The 26,134-nt window shown below is 35.3% G+C and overlaps 1 protein-coding gene across 2 annotated transcripts in view; it reads right to left on the bottom strand.

The window, feature by feature from the left end:
- Positions 1-26,134, bottom strand: part of EBF1 (EBF transcription factor 1) — a 448,279-nt gene that overhangs the window by 144,528 nt on the left and 277,617 nt on the right. For both annotated transcript variants that reach the window (XM_051978810.1, XM_051978809.1), the window contains exons 7-8: positions 19,932-20,013; positions 4,037-4,178 (exon numbers count right to left, since the gene is read on the bottom strand). In XM_051978810.1, coding sequence (XP_051834770.1) covers positions 4,037-4,178; positions 19,932-20,013 — 224 coding nt within the window. The remainder of the gene's footprint in view (positions 1-4,036; positions 4,179-19,931; positions 20,014-26,134) is intronic.

Raw genomic sequence — 26,134 nt, forward strand, 5'->3', positions numbered from 1 at the left:
TCATAATAATGATGATTCACAGATTTTTTTTTAAAAGTAGTAAGCTCCTAAAACATTGGAAGAATGTAAAAGGAAGGTAAAAGGAAGAAATGGGTGCAGACACCAACACTGGAACTTCAATTTTAAAATCCTTTGACCTCAAGCAATACTTAGAGATTTCAGAGTTAGAAGGGACCTCAGACAACAAATAGTTTCAACAGAGCCATAACTAGCAATATTGGTACCTGAGGCAAACACTACAAAATGTTTCTGGGAGAAGATAGTAGGTTTTTCTTCAAAGGATTTCTGAATGTTTCTAATGAAATATTTCCTCTTCTAGGAAATAAAACAAAGTTTCAGTGAACAAATAAAGAGTGTACTTTGTATCAAAGCATCATTTGGTAATTTCTATTTTAACTAATGATTCTTGCTATGCTAGTGCTAAAATCAGTTGTTTATATCAGCTAAATGAGGGTAGGTTAGTAGCCATGGTTAAAACCTAGTCATTCCATTCTAGTTTTGCTCTAAATCTAACAACCTCATATTTTAAAGATAAGAAAACTAAGATTTACAAGATGCTTTAAGGTCATTCTACTACTCATTGGCAAGATCTAGAACTAGAACTCTGACTGTCAGGTTGAATTAAGAGCATTATAGAACCACATCTACTGAACATGGTCACAGGACCCTGAAATTATTGGTTTAAAATCTAAAGGGACCTCAGAGTCCATCAAATCCAACTCTTTCATTTTACAGATAACCCTCAGCTTCTTAAATTATGGTTCAGAATTCCATATGGGATCTCATGACTGAGTGTGGAGTTCATGAAATCATGATTTATTCAGGGTTGTTTTTTTTGTATTTGTATACCTATTATATATATATATATATATATATATATATATATATATATTATATATATATATATATATATATATATATGTATATATATGTATATATATAGCTGCATACCTCTATACCAACTATGCCTATCTACCTGAAGTCATGGAAAAATTTCTCAGGTGAAAAGAGGTCACAAGTAGAAAAAGTTTAAATCATTGCCTTCCTTAAGACCAATGACAATTTTGTTTTGGTCAAAAGTCCTTTCCTAATTAACTACACTTTAAGTCAACCCAAGAGCTCTAATAACAATTAAGTAACTTAAATGTTTTCAGTTTATATTAGACATGTTTCTATATAATAATAATAATAATAATAATAATAATAATACATTAGCAATTTATGTGATTTACTATAAATATAAAATTTGTAAGATATTTATGAATGAAAATAATGTTATTATCATGAAGGTAGACTTCTTCCCTCCCTCTACTTTCCTCCTGCCACAAGTTTACAAAACAAATTTCCTTTTGTCAACTACTATGCTTGAAATGTAGGAATATTTATTTGAGCACTACATTTCTGAGGCCTTAGGTAACACAGGGAGTGCTGTGTGTGAATGTAAACCATGATCACTGCTTCTACTTATATGTGGAAAGATGAGCCATGAAGGGAACTTTCCTTCTACTGTCTGACAAGCAAGATATAAATAGAGATGTGTGGAATAGCTCAAAAATAATTCAGGCTACCTGCGAATGAGATGGTTTTTTAAAAAATGGTAAAAGAAGACTCCTGCAAGCATCTAGAGGTGGAAAATACTTTTCAGACTTACTGTTTGGCACCTATATTCTTTGTAGAATATAGTTTAAAATGGTATTTTACAGGGAAAAATTTTATAGTAAGGCAGAATATTAGAATGTCCCCAAAGCTGCATGCAGTAAGCACCCAATCTACTCCCACACATCTCCAGAATGGTAATTCAATATTCACCCTTTGCTGAACAGATATTTATGTTTCAGCTTGAAATGTCTAAATGAGTGGGTGGCTATGTGTGGTTGGGTGATTCAGACAGCAGAGAGTACAAGAAGTAAAGTTTTTTTATCATCAGCAATATGGACCTGACCATGTGAATTCTTATTTTGCTGAAGGGAAATCATAAAATGCAAGAAGAGAAAAGCTCACTAGCTGAATGACTGAGTCACTTCCAGGTACCAGGAACAATGCCACTTCTTCCATTACATGTTCTCTGATTCATGGGGGCAAGAACCTCCCCCCACCTCTTTCTAGTTGGCTTTTATGTATTATCTTCTCTAATTAGAATGTAAGCTCTTGAAAGCAAGGGCTATTTTTGCTTTTATGCATGTTTATCTCCAGCACTTAGCACAGTGCCTAGAAAATAATAAACATTTAATAAATGCTTTACTTACTTATTCACTCACTCTCCTGGAACCTTATACAACACTTTTTTTTAAAGCTTCAGTTCATTTATTGTGATGTTGTATATTATACTTATTTGAGAATGGGACATATTCCCCATTTAATTGTAACCTCTATTAAGGGAGGAGAAATAGTCTTGTCTAAATTTATAATCCTTAACCACATGCTCTGCATATAATAAGTGGCTGAGACATGTTTCTGGAATGTGCCATGGGTAACTAAATTGCACTTTATTTCTTTTAGTAAGATGCTAATAGCAGCATGGCCACTTTATGGATTGGCAAGCTGAGCCAGAGCAATCAAAAGACTTTCCTATAGCCATATATCTCCCCCCCCCAAATGTCAACATATGTTATTCATACATAAGGATGGTATTATGACTCTACCATCAATAGGGTAGGTACTCTGAGTTATTTTTCCAATAGTGAGAATTTATTACAGTGATCCTTCCAGAGAGACTCACTCAGACTCCTTTGTACATTTTGTCCAAAAAAAAAAAAAAAAACTGCCTAGAAATGGAGGAGAAGTCTATGAATTCAAAACCAACAGGCCAATGTATGTCTTGATCTTAGTCTTCATCATGCACTCTGGTCACTGGATTGAAGTAGCCATATAAGAAACAAAGCTTAAGCTTGTAAGCCATTGGACATAGTCTGAGGAGTTCTGAGTATTTCCCCATGGTTTCCCTGGCTACCTTACCTAAACAACTCCATGTATACAGTGTCTTAAGTGACTCTAGGGGTATTAAAAAAAAAAAAAAGGCAACATTACTGTAATGTGAAGATCAGAATAATTTTAAGTACAGGAATGGAAATAGAAATGCAATCACAAGCAGGTGTTCCAAATAGCCTCCTGGAAAAAGTAATATCTATCTATCTTAGCCCTAATGAAACCATAAAAAAACAGCTTTTGAAAGATGATAGTTTACTCTAAGAAGACTGTAAAACTAGATGTAGTGAAGTATTTCTCCTAAGAGCGCTACATCTGGCTAATTAATAAAAGGTACAGATTGTACATTCCTTAAGGGTGGGAAAAAATCGGGTAGAAATTATGATAGTGGTTTGTTTATTAAATTGGGATGCTGGCAGCAAAGGGAATTTTCTACCTTGTGAATTATAGCATCAGGACAGCTTATGCCCATGGAAGCCTCAGGAAATGAGATGGAAATTTGTTTTCAAATAACACTGCTGATGAAGCAAACAGAAAAGTGAAGCCAAGTAAGGGGTTACAGATTTTGTCTGAGAAGAAACAAATACCCAACATAAGGCTTTACACATCATGAGTGTACAATGAATAGTTGTGGAATGAATGAATGGACAAAAGAAAAGTTTGTTATTCCTATATCACATATGGATTCAGAAATGTAACTTATCTACCTCAGAATTTCTATGGCATTCTCTTTCCTTGAGATAAATTTCATCTAGTTTCTGCTTACCCTTTGAAAATCATCACTGATAAACTGGGGTGTCCAAGATAAATATTACTATATGATAATTCACCTCTAAGACCTACAGATAGACATGTCAACCTTTTCCAGTTTGGAGGGTGATAAAAAGTAAGTATGGAAAATGGGACAAAAATTTTCCTATCTTTAATTACTAGGCCATTATGTTCTAAAGAGAAAAAAAAACAGAATGTCAATTTTGACAGACGGACAATTTGAAATTTGAAAGGTTGGGGGAGGGATGAGGAAGCTAGAATGGGTAAGGGACAGAGGAAAAAAACCAAATAAATTCACATTTAAAGTAGTAATGCCAACCAATGAAAATGATTTGCCTACCATGTTCCAGATAAGAGGGCGTACCTTCCGAGGGGTCAAGTCTCCGAGCCCTCCGCCCGTGCTTAGAGTTATTGTGTACGAACATGTTATCTGAGACAGCCAGGACATGGCCATCCACGTTGACTGTCGTAGACACCACGACCTAGAGACACAAGAAGGAAATGAATGAACATTTTAATATAAAAGCATAGAGGGTAATAAACTCAAGTTAAATAAATAACAGCTGGGAGCTGAAGAAAATTGCATAGCTATTTCCCATAATAACTGGTGCTTATGCCGTACAAGTCTAACAAGAGACGCTATTGATGAGTGGGTCTTTGGCATGGAAAGCTTTTGATGCAGTTTTAAGTAAAATTGCACAGTTTATAGTTATACAGCAGAAGGTACACTGTTAACCATAATTTTAACAAGAGAATCTTTATTAGCATATTTTTTTAACACAAGGGTGGTTGTGTTTCACCTAAATTACCCTTCAGTTTAGACATTGAAGCAGATATCACAGTTGATCTCAAAAATAAAAATCTTTGCATTTTAATTCACCTCATCACCACCTCCTACCTCCCACCTCCCAAAGCTTGAGGGTTAGGAGTCTGGGAACATGTAAAAGACAGTAGAAAAAGATAGGATGGGAAAGCAGGTTTTTTTTGGGGGGGAGGTTGTTTTGCTTTGTTTTTTCTCCTGAAGAAGATTTTGATGGTTAAGTTTTTGAAGGATTTTTTTTTCCTTGTCTCTTTCTTTTATCAGTTCTTCCTCTGACTAATAAAATCAAACGAAAAAGCAAACAAATAGAACAACACAACTTCCAGCTAGACATGCATCTTGGTGCAGACTGTCTCCTTTGGAGGCCATCAAATCAGTGGCATGGACCCAGCTCCTGGGCTGTCACCCAGACGCTCCCCACTGAACACCAGCCCGTTCAGAGCCTGTTTGCCAAAGGGGCCACAGAAAGAAGCATGTGTTGTCTTCAAGAACTTGGGCTAAAACAATGAACAGGAATGACCTACACTTCTCCTTATATTAAATGGGAAAAGGGATTAAAACTGAAACCCGCAGAGATATGTTTATTCATGCGACCTCTTACAACCAAATATAATAATTGTCTGTTAATTGCAGTTTCAGCTCCCACCTCATGCTTCGACTTGTGAAACAGCAATCAGCCAGCTCCTGTTTAATCCACCTATTATGTTGACTAATTAACTTTGCTCGACAGTTTATTTCTTCCTCCATTATCAGCCCCTGTCAGCCGCAAGCGCACGGCTGCATAGGGGGACCTCGGGCTCTTTGATTGATCACCGATAGATTGACATGCAGATTAATTTAATTAGAATCACCTCACTTGAGAAATGAAAGACAATGGCAAAGGGGCTAATAGATCTGCTCTCATAATGAGGCAAGCCTCCAGAGCGAAGGCTGAGGATTTCTGATTTATTTTGCTGAATTCCCCAGTTGTTTCGAAAGGCTCTTGCTTTTAATTGTTCTTGGTTTTGAGAGGCGTTCGCCTCTGAAGAGGTGAAATGCTTTACAAGGATTGGCAAACACTGTGCCAGCTCTGGGAGGAAGCCACCTCTCTACATTGGCCAAGGAAGGCAAGGGGGAGGAGGGGCACGCAAAGACCTTTCTGAAACTCCAATTTCATCATCTGAGTGGGACAAAAGAGAAAACTTTGGGTTCCTGGCCTGGTCCTGGAGAATGTCAACCCTATTATTAGGCTTCCCACCAAATGTATAACATTAAAAAAGACCCTTTTCCATCCCCTGCCCCCAGAGATCTGGCCCAAATCTGTCAGGACAAAACATTTCACTTGAGAGAAGATAGCAAAAAGAATGCTTTCCATCCAGTAATAGCTGAAAGAACTGTTCACAGCACCACCAAGTAAATGTTTGCGTTTTTGTTGTAATCTGTGATATTAAAATACTATGGGAATGATTCAGAGCACTTACAGGGATCTAGATTTTTCTGCTTAGTCATTTACAAAACCTCAAATCCCAGCTAAAGTCATTCATGAGAGAAAGGAAAGCAAAATGATAGTAAGTATAAGAAGCAAGTTCCAAAGCAATTTATCACTCCACTTATGACTGGCTAACTAGACTTCAGATAGAGTAAGGTTCTATCAAAGGCCTCTTCATTTACAGATTTTTTTTTTAAATCATAGTTTTCTAATCTTTTTTATAAAGAAGAAAAATGAGATCAGAAGTATTATTGCAAAACCTTCATTATTTGAAGAAATTGAAATTCATCTATTCTATTCCTTTTAGTCAGAAAAGAAACTACTTGGGACATTTTAAATTACATAATACAACTATCTGTGTCTTTCAAAGACCACAATAAAGTGGTCAATGGAGTCGTTAGCTAAAGAAACTATAAAAGGAATCCCAAACGGTATCTGTTTCCAGTGTCAGGAAATAGAGAAAGTGGTTACACTGTGTCTGTCTTGAAAATTAAAAAAAAAATATTGTGCACCTGTAAGACAATCATACAAGCACCACAAGCTTAATTCTTAATATATTCAATGAATTTTAAAAAGGCCCCACTGTCATTAAAGTTTTATATTTGACAAAAAGGATAAGGTCAAGGTATAGTAAGAATAATCTACACTGTCCATCTTCCTTCATTGCATCAAAAGAACAATATGTGTGTATATAGGAAAATTTCCAGGGTCTTTACACTTCTCTAGTCTCCTTAAAAGACCAGCCTAATCATTCTGTGGAGCCTAAACCATAACTGGAAAGAAGGGAAGACCAGAAAATTCTTACATTTTTACATTTTACTTACTATGTGTATATATATATATATATATATATATTTATATATTTATATATAAATTTATAATTATATATATAAATATAAATATAAAATAAATATATACAACAAAGTTAAACAGAAAGAACATGAGATTTAGGTGTAAAAAACCTGGTTTATAGTCCTGGCTTTGCCACTTAATAATTTTATAACTTGGACAAGTCACTTCACTGATAACCTCAATCTTTCCATCTGTAAATAACATGTTTTAGAGATGTTCTCAAAGGTCCCTTTAGACTGGGATATTCTGTTCCATTCTATTTTATTTCCATTTTAAATGATCTCTATATTTACATATAGAAGATGCAACAATTTTCTTCTCCTGTCTTTCCAGGTTAATCTCCATAATGCATAGGTGTAAACTGTAACCCCTTGTGCAAAAACTTTTAATGCTTCCAATTGCTTGGGAGAAAATAGAAACTATTTATCATAGATCTGAAGGCTTTAACAACCTTTTTTCAATCTACTTTTTCAGGATTTCTACTCTTCTACCACCACATATTCTTTCTCTAACCATACTGGTACTACACAGCTTTCTCCATTCTTGCCTTGCCCCTCCTAGTCCATATCTTTGCATATAATGTTCCTCTTGTCTAAAATTGCCCTTATATATCCTCTATTGCTATTTTTCTCTTCTATCAAGGTCTTGTACAAGGAATGAGTCCTCCATTAAACTCTCATAGCCTCAACTAGATCTCTTATATATTTGGTATAGGATATAATCAGAAAAGTAAATGAATTATATTTTGGAGTTAAAAGATCTTGGGATTTGAATTCTGGCTTTGCCACTTACTAACCACATGACCTTGGGAAAATATCAGTGAATAAATTTATGGGCTTCCATTTCCTCATCTGCAAATGGTAGAGTTAAACTAGGTGATGGCTAAGTTTCATCTGTCTCATCTCTATGATGCTAGTCATTCTCTAGCTGGTACTATAGCTGCTATAGTGATTAGAGGGCTGGACCTGGAATCAGGAAGACTCTAGTCAGGAAGTTCAAATCTGACCTCAGACATTTGCTAACTATGTGACCCTGGGTAAAACACTTACCCCTATTTGGATGAGGAAACTGAGACCAAAACTATACAATGTAAATTGTAAAATGAGCTGGAGAAGGAAATATAAACTACCCCAGCATTTTCACCAAGAAAACCCCAAATGAAGTCACAAAGAGTCAGACATGACTGAAAGGACTGAACAGTAAGCTAGGATTATAGCTCTTTGTGCAATAATAGCTAGCTACAATTTATGTAGCACTTTGAGATTTGCACAGGACTTTACATATGTTATCTTGTTTAATGCAACTTGTGAGGTTGGTGCTATTATCATTCACATATTACAAAATAAGGAAAATAAAGTTATAGAAGTTGAATAACTTGCACAGGGCAATGACTCATCCCACCTATATTATAAATTCCCCAAAGACAAGAATTGAGTGATTTTTCTTCTTTGTTTTTGTTCCACAATTTTCAGTCATATCTGACTTTTCAGGGCCCTATTTGGGATCTTCTTGGCAAAGATACTGGAGTGGTTTGCATTTTGTTCTCTAGCTCATTCTACAGAGAAGGAAACTAAGGCAAACAGGGTTAAGTGACTTATCCAGGGTCACACAGCTAGTACCTGAGGCACTCATGAAGATGAGTTTTCCTGACTCAAAGGCCTGAATGTTATTCACTGAGTTACCTATCTCCCCAATTTTTCCTCTACAATAATTCTTTACTACTACTATTACAACTACAACTATGACTATTATCACCACCACCACCAGTACTAATCTGCTACTACCTAATACTAACAATAATTTGATAGATGCTTGCTAAATTGAATCAAATCCACTTTCTCCTTAAAATATGAAGATAATCAAGATATAACTTAAATTAAAAATATATATTCTTTAGACCAAATTATAAAATAAAATGAAACTAGTTGATGTAGAATGAGCATTGAACCATCCTTGTGAAAAAGCCTAGAACAGCTTAATGCAAGATTAATGAAGTGCTGACATATTGCTGTAAGCAGGGGAACAAACCAAGCTGGCCAAAACTTCAATTCTTCTAAATTTTGTCAACAAAATATAGCTTTACGTGTGGATGGCATAAAGAGAGGACAAGTTCGAGTTGAGATCAAGCTCCCCAAAATGCCTAATCCTCACTTTGTCAGGGGGGTTTTCCAAATAGGAAGAAGCAACACAAAAATGATAGGAATGAGAAAAGGAGGTAACTTCAGGATCTAAGGTTATCTGGAATAAAGCCTTCAGCAAAAAGGCTTTAAAATCACTTTTGTTAATTTGTTCTTTAGACAGTTGTGGAGTGATGGACAGAGCCCTAGGGTTGGAGTTAGAGGACTGAATTGTGAGTCTCTTTTCTGCCAGATGGTTAATGGTGAGTGAGTGCCTTGAGCATCACTAGCTTTGTGACCTGGAGCAAACCACTTGGCCTTAGTGTCAGTTTCTTTTGCTGCACATGGGAATAATTATCCTTGTCCCATTCGCCTTGTTGTGAAGATCAAATGAGATTGTACACACTTTGTAACCCATAAAACTATTTAAATTTCAGTTAATATTATTCCCAAGTTAAAATCTGAATCCAAGAACGAGATTATACTTGGTGGGAATATATTTATTTAGAGACATCCCCTCATTTATCTGAATGAAGCACCTTGGGGCTTCATTTTGCTTTAACAGCAATCCATTAAAATCTGCATTCTGATGAACACTTAGAATTATACCCTGATCTGCCAGCCTCTATGCCCTCTCTGAATCTTCATAACCTAACAGAAGATATTTGGGACTAGGGAAGAGGGGAATGGTAAATTAGCTGCATACTTTGAAGGCTTCCTTGGCTCATAACCGTGGTTTGGAATTACATTATTTTTATCTTCAATTTGTGTGACAGAAAAAATATATACATATATATTCAACTGTTTCCTCACTAGCAACAAAGAACTCACATCTCAGAAATTAAAATTTGGAAAAAATTCAGAGGGTACTTGATCTTTATTAAACAAAAAGTTCAAAACAATGTCTCCTTCTGAGAATTTGGAGATTTTACTTACAAATGATATATCATATTCTGGATCTGCTATCTAAGTCAATTGTTATTTCTAGTTTAGTTATCCAGAAATTACAAGTTCTTTCATCATGCCTCTGACTCCTAGGTCCAATAATGACTTTCTGTAGCATCCTGAACATGACACTTACAATCATATGATTATACATTTAGAGTTAAAAGGAAACTTAGAAATAATTTACTTCAACCTCCTAATTTAACAGATAGGGAAACTGAGATCTATGAGGGTTATGTGACTTGCTCAATGTCACAGAGATAGTAAAAGGAACTAAGATTTGAAGCCAGGGCATTTGGTTCCAAATAAAGCAGTATCATACTGCTTACTCTATATGTTATTTTGAAGCATAGGCCTTTGATGAATTCTATTCCTTCCCCACTGTAGTTTTGGTTAACAGTACTCATTGGAGGGGCAGGTAGGTGCCTCAGTAAATAGTGCTCTGGACTTGAAATCAGAAAGAATCCATCTTCCTGAGTTCCAATCCAGGCTCAGACACTTCCTAGCTGTGTAACCTTAGACAATTCAATTAACCCTGTTTGCTTCAGTTCCTCATCTATAAAATGAACTTACAAAGAAAATGAGCAACCATTCAGTATATATGCCAAGAAAACCCCAAAATATAGTCATGAAGAATCTAACACATCTGTATAACAATTCATTTGTATCTTAGGTTGTTTGCTGTGTTTAGCATTAATAAAATAATTTTCATGAAATCAATTTGTTCTTTCCCAAATCTCCATTCTCCCCTTGACAAGACCCTCCTACAATACACACACACACACACACACACACACACACACACACACACACACACATACACACCCCCCCCAAAGTTTGGTTGATCAGCCATGACACCTGTTCAATGTGGAGTGTTGAGGTTTTGGTTGCTGGTCACTTGGTGGTTTTAGGCTTATGCATCCTAGCCTTCTTTGTCATTTCTCAGCTTCTCTCTCAGGGGACCTTGTATGTCCTCACTACATTATCCAAGGTCCATGAAGCATAACTTCTACCTCATGTGCAGATTTACAGCAGACACAAGTGACTAAATTCAAACACGAGTATCAGGATGACATTAACACAATTTAGCTTCTTAATGCTGCTGTAGACATTACAGAGAGGTTCCAAATGACTAAAATCTATGTCTTTTAGCATTCCAATAATAAGTTGCAAACTGGGAGTAACAGATATTAGACAATAGTTCAATCACAAAAAGTCACCCTCAATATGTCTTTTTTTGATTTCCTCTCCCAAAATAAAAAAGTTCAACAATATCAGCTGTTCAATTTTGAGTGAGTTCACCCTAGTGAAAAAACTATAAATAAATATAAGGGATTTTTAATATAGAATATTTTATATAGAATTCTAATACAGTGTTCAATAGTGGACTTAATCAGATTAAAAAATTTGGTCCTGAATATCAATCTGTCATATGGTTTGCCTCATTTGGGTTTTATTTCTTTTAATATATGCATGGATTTAGAACTCATGCAGTCAAGACAATAATAACAACAGCTTAGAGCAAAATGATTACAAGAAGTTATCAAATGAACCTCAGTCCATCTCCTACCCCTACCTTCCTTTTCCCATCTTCATACACATATACTAATATTCACAACCTATCATGTGGCAGTTAAGTGATAACAGAGCAAATCTGGAATCAGAAAGACCTGAGCTCAAATATGATTTTATACATTTACTAGCTGTGTGAGCCTGGACAAGTCATTTAACCTCTATCTCAGTATCCTCATCTATAAAATAGGCTATAATTATCCCCATCCACCTCCCAGTATTGTTGTAAGGCTCAAAAGAGATAATAATTGTAAAGCAATTAACATAGTACCAGGCACATAACAAGTGCAATGTTTTAGTTACTACATTTATTATCTTTCCTGACATCCTTTCTCCTGAATCATTTATCCTTTTATTACTCTAGAACCAAGTTCCCTTCCCTTAGCTTCCCTTCCTTTCAGTCAATACCTGACCTTTACATATTGGGAAATTTGAGGATTTCTATCCCCAAATTGTTTATCCCTGTAGTAAAAAAAAATTCTTATGAACAAGTGCTTACAGTCAATTTTCTTTCACTCATTCTTTTATAATACATTTGATATAGGCTAAGATACTCTGGTAAAAAGAGTTTAGGATAGAGTTTACGTAGGGGTTTAGGCTAGGGGAAAAAGCAATATTTTGGTAAAACTAGGTAGAATTAAGGATGAGAAGGAATATTAATTTTATTGATAAATCAATGCTTTGGGTTGAAATACCCCATCCCTAGACAATAAATTGAAAAGTGTGATTTGGGTAACAGTAGTGTTTGTTCAAATTGTTCAGGTAATTGAGCAAATCAATTTAAACATTTTGAAATAACATCAGAGCTCTCCAATATTTTTTTTTCTTAACCAAGAATTCAGTCTTCAAATGATTCATTAGTAATCTCTTTCTCAACTACTTTTTTACATTCCAGCAGTGTCTTTGCTATGAGAGGACATCCTGAGTTTCCTTTGCTCTTTGTGCATCAGCAGGCATCCATGAAGGAAAAAGGAGGAGAAAATTTGGTTTGTATATTGCTATTGTTAGGAGCAGTATGGATAGATTTATAGATAACTAGAAAAAAAGAAAGGAGGGAAATGTCTCCTCTAGTACAATGGATAATTCTTCTTTAAAGTGAGTTTAAATATCATTTAATTAGAATCCATCTTAAAGATGAAAAAGTTGAATTTCATTGAGGTTATCTGACATAGGTAACATGATCTAGAGATTCAGTAAGTCACCATATTGAGAACTACATATATTGGGAACTACACTGTGTCAAGAATCATGTTAAGCATTGGGATACAAAACAAAGGTAAAAACAAGCCACTTGCCCTCAAGAAATTCACATTCTACTGAGCAAGGGCAGAAAAAGAAGCCAGATCTCTTAACTCTGGATCCAGAGTTCTTTCTACCATATCTCCCTGCTGTCATCCTATTGCTTCCTGTCCCATCCCTAATTACTCTCACAGAATCTAGTCACTGTGAGTATTTCATGGATTAGGAAATACTGATCTAACCAAAACCACTCAATGCTTGCTTTATTTATTTTACATTTTCTACAGAGATGACAACATTTAATATAGAAAAGTACCTACTCTGGATGCAGAGCAGCCACTTATCAAACACCTCATAAGGTTTTCTTTTCTATGATGCATCCTTTCTCCCTGGGCACAGCATAAGGCTCATGCCAAGATGTGTATTTACTCGATAAGCCATAATGGCTTAATATATCAGGTTGAAAATCCACCTTTTGTATTTACCATGTTATGTGAATTAATCCTGCATTCTGAGACTATCATTAGGGTTGCTTTCAGTATAATTAATCAGTGTGATGTAACTTAGTGTTATTTTCTATGAGTAAGTTGACCGGGCCCCTGCTCACTGCATTCAGTTGGTATAGAATGTAATTGCTAGATGTGCTATTTGTCAAAATAATACAAATCCATTCAGAAGGATAGGAAAAAAAGTTCATGAATAGCAGGGAAAAGGGAAGAGAAGTAGTAGTGATGGAAATACTGACTTTGTACAAAACAGAGGCTAATGGAGAATTAAAGGCAGAAGTCAAATGTGTATTTTAAAACTTCTAATTATAACAAATGGTTTGAGAGTGTGGATTTTTTAAATAAATAACATAGATTCTTTTTAATTCACTAACAACCCCTAACTTTTACATCAATTTTGGGGTTACTTTTGATAATCTAATTGTTTAATGTTAAAGAATTAGGAGACTAATAATTGAACCAAGCCTAATGGTAGAAAGAGCAATATAAAATAATTTATTATCTATGTAAATAGGTGCATATCCATGTGCATATACTCACAAGTGAGTATATATAGACAAGATGGGTATATACACATAATATACATGTATATGTGCATGCATACATATATGTATATACATTTATATAGAAATATATATATAATAAAAATCACCACAGCATTTCTCAGGCAGTCTCAGGATCAGGAAACCCTACATTCAGCTCCTCTAGCATTTAAACTGCAGAATATCATTTGGTGAGGAAGTACCTTCAACAAGTGCTCCTAACATCAATGAAATCACATTTCCAAGACATAGACAATATTACTTTATTTGAAAAAAGTTTGAGAATAAATATTTTGTTCTATATTCCCTAAATACAGTATTAAGCACTAAGGTTCAACACAGCAGCACTAAGGTCAGATACACCATCTTATTTCCTTCATCTCTACCCTTAGACCCAATAACAAAAGCTGTTGATAAGAATTCAAATTTTAACTCTGAATTACCTGGTTCTTGTCTGTTTAGGACCAGACCCTTGATGTGATTTCAGTGTCCTTTGGCAGTAGCCTCTTGAATGTCAAAGTGAAGAGAGCTACTTATTAGAGTGAAAAATGAATTTTGACTTGGTGCCAGGTTGGTTGCCCCCTAACAAATTCCACCTTTATTCTGCTTCTCACTGTCTTTTTCTACCCCCATCCTATATGACTATTGAATGAAGTCTCAATCTCAGGAGCTCCAGTGTCTCATTTAACTAAGTTTGCTATCCTAACCATAGGCTAGGGATTTAAACAAACAAACAAACAAAACAAACAAACAAAAAAAATCCATTGGAATTTTTTTAAAGTACTGATTCTAATGGATTTTCTACAAGCTTGAATTCCATACTGCATTAAAGTATGAACAGTCCATGGCTCTGCTGAAAGTGATTAATTTCTTGAAAATGCTAAGGTCACACTAATTGACATGACCTGTGTAATTAAGCAGTCTCTGTTTACACACTAGAATCTCAACTGCTGTGAAGCTACGCTTGCTTGACAGAATGTCTTTACGAGTCAAGAGATCAACAACCTTCCTCATGTCTTCCCCAGTCACCTACATAAGCTCCTGATTGCTGTTCTGAGGAGACACGCTATGAACATTACCATATGAAAATCAGCCTAGTGAGCTACTAGTGAGCATACAAAATGGGCAGTCAAAGAAGGATAGCCTCTATGATGCGCTAGTTCTCCAGTTGGAGAGAACATGTTTAATAGGCATAAGAATGTGTTTTCAATCAGATGTCTGCTGGACTTGGGTTTTTTCAGCGTAACTTATAAAATTCTTATCGGTATATAAAGAGTAGACTGGAGTTTTCTCATGGCAAGACAAGTCAATAGCGTCAACTAAATTCACTTTGCCATTTACAATACAAAGAGAAAAATGTAATCAGTTAATCCTGATAGAAATAGGGATGTATTAAAATCCCTTTCTGGCTTCTTGGTGGATTCTAACACATTTTTATGAGAAGTCATTGTGGTTCTGAGGTCAAGGAAAAGACAGGAGCCACAGAAATACCAGTAATGCCTACATGATTTTAAAGAGGTTTCTGAATATCGTAAGACCTGAGTCACCAAATCTGTAAAATTGAGCTAACAACCTTAGACTGAATGTATAAAAATTCATGTATTACTATCCATTTTCTACTTGGCTTTCATTTTTCTCACATACAAGGGTCTTTTCTCCAAAATCTGAGCTAAGCTGTGACTAGAAGTAAATTTTTCAAGAAGGCCAAAGAGTTCTAGTCACAAAATAGTAATAATTAGTTCAAAATGGATTAAAGCTAAATATTATGCTGAAGAAAGCAGTAGCAAAATGAGCAAAATTGAGAAATGTAAATGGCAGAATAAAAAAAGCAAACAAATGGGTACAAGAGTTAGAGGAGCATGGTTTGAATCACAGCTTTGCCACTTTTACCACCTATGTGACCCTGAAGGAGTAATTTAAACTCTGGGATTCAATTTCCCACTGGAAAAATGAATTTGGATTATATCAACTCTAAGATCTCTTATAGCTCTAAATCTATAAACCATAATCTATGAGCCAAAAGTCTTATGAACAAAGGAATTGAATGAAATAACTAAAACAACAGAAATTATATATAAAAATGATAATATATTAAATTATAAAACAAGCATTTCAATTTGGGCTTAAACTTTACTTGAACTTTAAAAAATATTTTTATAATTACATTTCAATATGGTTGTTTTCTTTGTAATTCCATGTACTTTATTTTATGTATTTAAAAATATTCTTTTGAGAAAAGGTCTATTGGATAACACTGGGCCTGGAATCAGGAAAACCTGCATTCATATCCAGCCTCAGATACTTACTTGGGAAACATGAGCCTCTTTTGTCTCAATCCTCAACTATAAAATGGGTTTAATAAAACACCCACATCCAAAAGTTGTCATAAGGATCAATAAGATAATATTTATAAAGCACTTACCATAATGTTTAGCACATAAATACTATATTGATGCTAGTTATCATCTTTATCATAATTATCATTAGTACTATTAACATTATCATTCTTCAGACTGCTGAAAGGATCCATGACATTATTGTTATTATTAAAGTACCAAAAGGATCCATGACACAGATTAAAGACTTCTTGTTGTAAAGCATGCTGATACAATAATAATATAATTAGACCTTATGTTTATATAGTGCTTTATTGTCAAGAATATTTTCATATTTATTACTTTATTTGATATTAGATGGGAAGTAGGCAAGGCAGAGTTAATCATTTGTATTTTACACTTAAGTTTTCTGAACATCAGGGGATTTAAGTGCCCAAAGCCATATAGTTATTAAATGATAAACCTGACTCTTACTTCAGTATCCTTTTATTCTTTAGTAGCCAAAGAAACTCACTACCTAGTGGCTAACTTTTTGGAACCTAGCTAGGTTAGTTCTTGGATAATAGAACACATTAGAACCACACACCACTTGGAAGCCTTTCCAAATTGACAGGAAATTCCAGCACTTCCATCTTTCTTAGCTTATCAGAAAAACCCTTTTAGAGGGAAAAAATACATGACATAGTTGCGAAGTTATCTAGACATTCTAAATAAGCATGGACATGCAATCATAAGATAGCTTTCTGGTCTTGGTGGGGACCATTTTCTAACCATTGAGGTTTTCCAGTCTTCGAGTAGTTGACTATTTTAATTTTCAGAAGGCAAGGTAACTGTTGAAAGTAGTTTGTAAGTACTGAGAATTCCAAAGACACTCAAAAATATTTGCAAATTTAAAATCCTAACAAATATTTCAATATAATCTAGGTATTCCAAGTCTACTTTAAAATTTATATTGTTATAGCTATATAAACCAAGATTCAATTATTGTGTGAATGATTTAGGCCTGAATCTTAAGTAATAGTTATATATGTGCCTATCTTATTTCCATACTAGATTGTAGACTCCTGATACATAGTAGATACTTTAAAAAAACTGCAATGTTGTACATATGACATCTTCTGAAGCATCCTAATTATAATCATTGTTATTATTATAATCACCCCAAGTATGTTCAAATGAGATGTGAGCTCTATACAAAGGGCTTCCTGAACTAGGAAGTTTTATATGAAAATTCAATTTTATTTCTTTAGCAAAATATTTGTCAATTTTATTCTATAAATGATAGAAAGGAAATAGTATTTTGAACTGCTTTACCAAACTAAGTAAAAATGAGGCCTATGCTAAACAGGAGCCTAGTCTAATCTTTAAAAGATAGAAAGCAAGTTTTTGCTGCACTGATTTTTGGCCACAGTCCACCAGGGGGCTCTTCTTCCAGAAACCTGTACCTTGATTGATACTTCTGTTAAATCTTAAGAGAACAGCCTGAATGACTAAGGTAACTTCACAGTGGGGACCAAATACTTAAGAGAGATGCTATCTGCCTTTCTACTACTTCTCATTCTTTTGAGATTTCAAAAGCTATTAGCAAGATGTCATCCTAGGGGATTAGTAGAGAGGACATATCTCCAGTCTTCTCTACAGGGCCTGAGAATCAAATACTCATATAATTCCTGAGTCTGATGGGACATTTGATGACATCTAGCCCAACTCGATCATTTTGCAGATGAAGAAACTGTACCCTAGAGTGGCTGACTGATTTACTCAAGGTCAGACAGCATATCAGTGATAAAACCAAGACTAGAAAAAGAAGTCTCCTAATTCCTACTTCAGTGTTTTTTCCCTACTTGCTCAGAGCTACCTATTCGTTTTTGTTCCTTTAGAATTCAAGCAATGAATACTGCCAAGCTTTTCAGAAGTCTCTCAATGATTACACACTTGCATTCACCATTGTGAAAACTAAAGCAAAGTAAATATTAGCAAAATATAGTTTAACTTCATCTCTTTGTAGCATGTGTATGTAGATTATTATTTCCATTACTCAAATGAAGAAACAGAGGATCTACATTGGCCTAAAATCATGAAAAAGTAAGCAGTAAAATGAGAGAAATTAAATACCAAATACTAGAGTCATATACTATTCAATCCAATCCCCTAAGTCAGAAAGAACCTCAGAAATCTTCTAATACAATCTACATATTAGCAAGAAATCTCTCTATATCCCTGACAAGAAGATCCAACATCTACTCTAAAATCTCTTCAATAATGAGATACTCAGTAGGAAAGAGAGATGGAAACAGAATTAAAGAGACACATAGTAAGAGAGAGAGAAAAAGATGACTAGAGAAAAAAGGAGAGAGAAGGGATGAGGGAGAAAAGGGGAGGAATAGAGATAAAGACAGGGATCTGACATAAAACTCCTAAATATGTTTCCTCTCTGCCAAACTCTAACAAGTTTTATAACAGTCTATCCCTTATAGTCTAACATTTAAGGAATATTTGGTGAATCAACCAATCAATTCTATCATTTATTGTCTTCCTTATCTCTACCTGTCCTTCAAGGAATAAACTTTTGCACTGTTCTGGGGCAGAATATTTTTCTACATTAGAACAGAGAGTGTAAGTTATGTTTCTATAGGCATAGATTTCTGGAAAAGAGGCTACCGTTTCAGTAGCTTATAAACTTAATTTAACCCACAAAGGGTTTTGGTTTTGGTCTTTAGTATGCTGACCAAATCATTTATCTGTGCTATCAAAAAAGACTTCATATCATTGCCTTACCCTATCTAGGAAGGCACAAGTATATAATTTGAAATTTTCAAATTTCTAAATCTCTAAAACTTGGCTTTAGTCAAGCTAAAACACTTAGGTCCTGGTTCGAATGAGAGGGTTATTCTCTTTCCAGATTGGCTGTCTATTTGAGCACCACCTGGCCAAGGCAGTAGAAAGTTAGTAAACAATGTCTCCTTCTCTAAAAAACTTTCAACTTGCTACAATTGAGAACTGCCGAGAGAAACTCATAAAGACTGCACTTGGGGAAACTATATAGTGCTTTTAATAAGCTCAAGCATTATTCTAACTTCCAATAATGCTACATTGTTGCAAACTATGGAATACTATGACCTCCAAAGAATTAAAATAGTGAGTCATCTAAAGGAATAGAGAACCACGTGATAGTTGTGATAGATTACTTATAAAGCAAGCAAGGTAGCAAAATGGATCAAACACTGTATTTGAAGTCCTGAAGATCTGGGTTCAAATTTAGCCTTAGGTATTTACTTAGTTGTATAATTCTAAGTAATTCATTTAATTTTTCTCAGCCTTAGTTTTCTCTTCTGTGAAATGGGAATAACAATAGTAGCTATCTCATAGGATTGTTGTGAGAATAAACTGAGTTAATATATATAAAGGGCTTTGTAACTTTAAATCTATGTGTTTACACATACATATATGTATATATCTATGTACATATGTTCTATATATTATTATCATTGTGATGATTGATAATGATGATAGACTTGTGCAGGAGAATTAGTAGTAAGAGTACTATCAAAGAACTATATAACTAGAAAATGAAGTGCCCTGGTTCTGTATTGAGTTCAAAGGATGGACATGTTTTTATTGGGATCCAGGCAAAATAAAAAGATGAAGGCTTCCAATAAATGAAGATACTTTGGAAAATGTGTAGAGGACATGAACAAGAATCATATAGGATGAGAAAGCACAAGTGGGCTACAATCTTGACAGTTGCAAGGTTTACTCTATTGATGAGATGAAGAATCCTTTAAAATATCACAATCATCTATCTCATAGAGGTCAAATTTTAAGATGGCATACTCACCTGGAATCTCCGCATATCCCGAGGATTTCCTGCATTTTTTAGGCAATTTTGGTTACATTTGAGGAAAAATTTCAGGAAGAACCTGTGGAGAAATAAATGTCTTGGTCAGCATCTCATACCTTGGCAACAAAAGAAAAAAAATGTCACTGTTCTCCTTCAGCATTTCCTGAAATAAACATAAGCTAACTTGTTACAGCCAATATTTCACATAAGAAGCTTTAACCTCTTTGCTAGATCCAAACTGAACCAGCTTCACAAAAGCAAAACTCTCAGGACTACTAACAGATCTCACAGAAGAATTGCAAAAATAAGCCCCAAACTCACAAGGAGTAAAAAATTCCACTGTAATTTAAGACAGATATTCATTGTGTAAGAATTTCCCAGAACTCTCTAAACCAGAATATTTCTAGTAATATAAAATAGTTTCCTCTAATTTCACAAAAGATGAATATTTGGCAAAATATATACATCATGAATATAAATTCTCAGTAAGCCTATTTATCCAAACAGCTCCACTGAATAAATTCGGCTCATTGTCAGAGCCCCACATTCATTGGGATTTACATGTGGAGAAACTGGCCTTCTGGCTTTGAACCAGTTTATCTATGTTTTCTTATCTTGCCTATGTTATTTCTAAGGATATAGACTCTTGACAAAAACTATGAAAACTGGAACAAAGGAGAATCCTCCTTCAGAACATTTTCTTCCCTGTTTCAACTCCATAGTAAAACCCAGGGGCTTAATTTTGCTGTATCATGGACTGGGCTAAAGACTGAGATGACAAGTAAGACAGGAGAGAATGCAGTGATGGAAAAGAACTATATAAGATGTACTCACAGCTAATCATTTTCAAGTGAACCAAAATCTCTACAATGGGGGAAAATATATATATTATATATAAAATTCTATTGAGTTTCCCCAAATGCCCCCCACCCCCAGCACTTTGAAATATAGATGCTTCAGCAGATTAGAAAAAGGGCTTTTAAATACAAATATTTTTCATAAATGCCAGAATGTATAAAATACTAGCTATGTAATTTTCTATTTATGAAAATATTTTCTTTTCATCCTTAAGTTGACATCAATATTAAAGTCTCACTTCAATACATATACATCCACAAGATTCATGGTATCATACAATCCCAAATTTAATGGAAAAAATTAACACAATGTCCATCTATTTATCACCTCAAGAAAGAAATAATAATGGGGTGGGGGTCTTTTCATTAACAAATTAATGAATGAGGCATTACAGTAACAAAGAAGGTCAAAGTAATTTCTAACAATGAAATCATTTCCCTAAAAGAAAAACATTATGTTTTCTGCCAACTTGTTCACAGCAAGAAGACTATAGGAAAAAGATACCTCTTAAAAAAAGACACTGACTTCTATGAGAGTACACAAACACATACACACATTCACGCACACAAAAGTAAACATTTGACTAAAATATTTCCTTCTGTATTATGCATCACTCAACTGTCAATCCATGAAAACCAGCCTTTGAATAATAATCCATCTCAGTTTCCAGGCTCTCTCCCCAGGAGCCAAGGTTTGTCAACCTTTTGTCCAAGATAAACTACTGGCCAGGCATCATTGAAACCTAACTGTGTAAAATGAAATCTGACTGTGGGCACTAACCCGAGGCACAAACACATGTGTAGTGGACTCAGCAGCACTTGCATGTGGGAGATGATTAACAAGTGATAGACTAATTACCTCAGGTTCTTTCCAATGAGGAGTAAGGTCAAAGGTTCTGGGGATAGACATGGGGCCCTCTCCTCTATGTTTGGATACAACAGGCATTAGGTGGCTTAGGCCTCTGCATACAGTTCTCATCCATAGTTCCAAAAGGCTTACAACAAACCCCTCTCAAGAGGGATTTAAGTATATAACTCAATACTCCTAAAGAAATCATTTTAGAACTAAGCTAGATTAATGGATTTAGGTATGAAAAGGAATCTATTTGACTGAAGGAACAATTCCAAATATAAAGGCCCACCATCTCAAGCTTAGGGCAGGGAAAAAAAAACATATATATATATATATATATATATATATATATATATATATATTATATATATATATATATATTAGAAGATGAGAATGAGGGCAAGGAAGTAAAGGATGGAGTCTAAGGTTTAAGATTAAAATAATGATGGATGATATCATTCACATTTCCCTTCTTGTGGACCCTCCAAGTCCTGGTCATCTCAAGTGCACACTATTCACTAAGCCTCCCAAGCTCCACCGTGACAGTTAGAGTCAGATTGTGGTAGAAGGAGCTGTCAGCACAAACCCTGGCAGACAACTACTTGCCACCGTGAGGAGGTCTGTAACAGTGCCAAAAATGGATTTTGAAAGACAAGTAATAGGGCATTAATTCTTGCCAAAGAAAAACAGAATGCAGGTACTTGTAGATCTTACACTTGAGAGATAGGCCTCTGGATGAATCTCCTGTCAGCAACTCATCATTTAGCATGCAAGTTATGAAGGGCATGGATACTAGATACCAATTGCCCTAAGCTGCCCCTGCCGTGTGGAATGCTGGCAGAATTTGGAGCCCGCCCCTTCAGGGCCCTCTCCCGATGGATTGCTTGCTGAAATCGAAAGCCTGACCATCTGTTGTGGAGGATAGACATCCCTGTCAACTGGTGCCCAGGGCCTCACACAAGCCCTTATGTGGCAAAGACACTTTGAACGATATATTCTTTGGGGAAAAGCCGGCTCTACCCCTGGGGGATGTGGGAATTCTTCAGAGTTTTCCCCTAAGTAGTAGCCAAGTGTCTGACCCCTTTGGCTTGTATTTTCCCTAAAGGAATATATTCCACAGAGGTGGTAGATCTAAGAGTTAAAAATAATCTCCGCTGGAGAGAAGGACTCTTCTCTGGCATGCAAATGTAGGAAAGATTTGTCAGGCTAAGGTTGCAAGGCGTCTGTAAACACTGGGACATATGTTCATCTGCTGATCAATTGAAAAGGTCCCAAACATGGAGAAGGCTTTTTAATGAAGTCCCATTATTGTAATTCAAAAGTTTTCATTTCTCTAATGAATTACAACATTTCGTGTGTGTGTGTGTGTGTGTGTGTGTGTGTGTGTGTGTGTGTGTGTGTGTTTTATAAAGTGTTGTCAGCAGAACCTTAACCCAGCCTCACTCCAACTGTGACAGTCTGACCCAGGGGCGGGGACAAAGCTCCTATTTACCCTATGGAGTCCTGCATAGTTCCATAAACTCCAGGAAACAGCCCAGCAGGGACCAAACTCCTTTTAACTCTAGTCTTTTTTGGTGGGAAACCTTACACATGTATATATGTAATAACCAACAGGCAACAATAAGCTAATGTCCAACTTTAGTCTGAGGGATTGGTTAATGTTCAATGTGAAATTAAGCTCAAGGGGGAAAAAAAGAGAAAGAGATAGAAAGAAAGAAAGATAGATAGACAAAAAGAAAGACAGGCAGACAAAAAGGAAGGAAGGAAGAAAAGAAAGAAACAGAAAAAAGAGAGGAAGAAAGAAAAAAGAACTAAAAGAAAGAAAAAGATAGATTTTTAAAGTATGAATGGCTTAATTATACCTGCTCCATTGGGAAAGATATAGTCAATACACATACACACATACACACACATGCACACACACACACACACACACACACACACATAGATGACAAAATCAAAGTCGTATTATCACCTGAAATGAGTACTTAGTTTATGTTAAGCATGAGCCAACCCCTTGGGCTAATATTAGTACATATTCCACAACTGAGCATTAGTTATAATACAATGGAATTGTAATACAATACAATTATATGGATATAATCAATTAATTTGATCCAGTTAAAGCAGTCTTCCATGCTGGTGATTAATCCATCTAACACTCAATCAAAAGTATTTATAAAATACTTTTGATATGTTCAGAACACTGTATCTAGATACTGTGGAGAAGTTCTAGATAGCCAAGGGGGATCTCCTCTTATCTGTGTCCTAAGGTGGACACAAAGGATGATGAGGGTACACAAATGTATTAAGATTAGTTGAATGGAATGGGGATATGTCATCTAGAGAAGAAAAGCTCCAGATGGGACCTGAAAATAATTTTGCTGTTTAGTGTCCTTCATGACTCCATTTGGAATTTTCTTGGCAAAGATCATTGAGTGGTTTGCCATTTCTTTCTCCAGCTCATTTTACAGATGAAGAAACTAAGGCAAATAAAGCTGAGTTTTCCAGAGTAAAGTGTCTGAGGTTGGATTTTAATTCATGTCTTCCTGACTTCAGATTCAGAATTATATCAACTGTATCCAGCTGCCCCTATGGGTCCTAATAGTTGACCTCAAATATGTGAAGGCATATCACATAGAAGACAGATTTCACTTGTTTTATATGATTCCAAAAGGCAGAATTAGGATCAATATATTAAATTTACGGAGTCAGATTTCAAGTCAATATATGGAAATTTTTCCTAAAAAGTAGAGTTGAGTGGAATGGTTTACTTGGGAAGCAGCTAACTTCTTATCACTAAAAGTTTTCAGTTTGGTATTAGGAATGTTGTGGAATCTACTTCTGTTCAGATATACATTGGAGCAGTTGGCCTCTGAGGTTTCTTCTGCATTTGATATTGTACATTTGATACATGTACATGCACATGGTAGAAATGGGGAGATAGTCCCACAGGTTTGTACCGATTTCATCCCTTTAAGGTTGTTAGATCTCAGAAAGCAGGAGGTAGATAAAAATATTCGACTAAAATTCAGAAGACCTGGATTTCAGCCCAAGATGTGCAACTTGCTTGATGCATGACTTTGGGCAATTTTTTTGACCTCCAGTGTGAGGGCAAAATAATTGTCTAGGACCAGATGACCACTAAGGAATCTTCCAGCTTTAAGCTGTTATGCTATGTCAACACCTCAGAGATATAATATTCCTCTGGGAGACTATGGATATCTGTATATATGGCTTTTAAATGGCTTATAACATAATGCCATAAACCTAATAAATAGTCCATAAATTTACGTGATTGGCCAAAAGAAATAATTAAATAAAAATACCAACAACAATTTAGGCAACAATCCCCAAAGTCCTAAGACACATAATCAGAAAATATAGATATTAAATCATTTTTTTATAAAACGTGTGCTATTCAAAACTTGAAGGGCAAATTTGGTAACAGATTGTACATCATTAATTATGATGCAAAGTATTCTTACAGATCAGAGGCAAGCAGGTTGAATTCTGCCTCCTTATATCCCAATTCAGAAAAATCACGTTTGGTTGTTTTCATCTGTTCTTATAAAGTCCAAAGTTAAAAAGGAAAGAAGCAAAGCAGACCTAACCCAAAGCATAAAAACCCTATCTGCAGTCTTGAGACTTTCTACAAGCTCTTCTAACTTATGCCTGCAGATGGTTTACATGGCAGATGATCCTGCCAAAAGATATTCAGAGCACGGAGCCTCACTCTGGCCCCTGAACAGGGAACAGCTGTGTCAAGACAGCCATAGGGTTCCTTTTGTATGATATTTGGGCTGGCACCATACACAGTGAACTAGAGGGTAACATAGGGAAATGACTTACGATTCACAGACCTCAGTGGTGAAGTTGTTTGTTTCAATGAGGGACAACAGTTTTGGCTCTTTCTTCCAACAACAGAGGGAAAAGAATAGCAGGGGCTACTACATCCTGCATTCTATCTTTATAAATAGACAGTATGAGATGCTGAAAAAACCTCAACTTTCAAGCTGGGAGACAGATTTGATTCCTAGCTTCAATATTTACAAACTGTATGACTATAGATAAGTGACCTTACCTCTCTGAGTCTAAAATTCTTTGCCAAGAAAATGTGGATAATACCATTTCTACAACCCACTTCACCACACGTTTACCATAGGGAGAGTGCATTGCAGACCTTAAAACACTATATAAATGTGAATTATTATTATTATCCTGAGATGCTGAGCTTCAAGGAGCTGTTTAATAAACTCTTATATGAATGGATAAGCAGGAATCATCTACCCATTGCTACAATAAATATGTCTTTTGAAGAAAAAGAAAAAAAAAGTTACTTGGAAAGAGAAGATCTCACATTCCTAATGTCAAAGAAAAGCTTGTCTGTTCCCAATACATTGGAGAAATTGTTTGAGAACAGTTCATCCATGGGAAAATATGATACCTGTATGACTGCCAAGATTGGGAAGACCTGAGGAGATATAATG

Source organism: Antechinus flavipes, chromosome 2 (genome assembly GCF_016432865.1).
Source record: "Antechinus flavipes isolate AdamAnt ecotype Samford, QLD, Australia chromosome 2, AdamAnt_v2, whole genome shotgun sequence".
Lineage (NCBI taxonomy): Eukaryota > Metazoa > Chordata > Mammalia > Dasyuromorphia > Dasyuridae > Antechinus > Antechinus flavipes.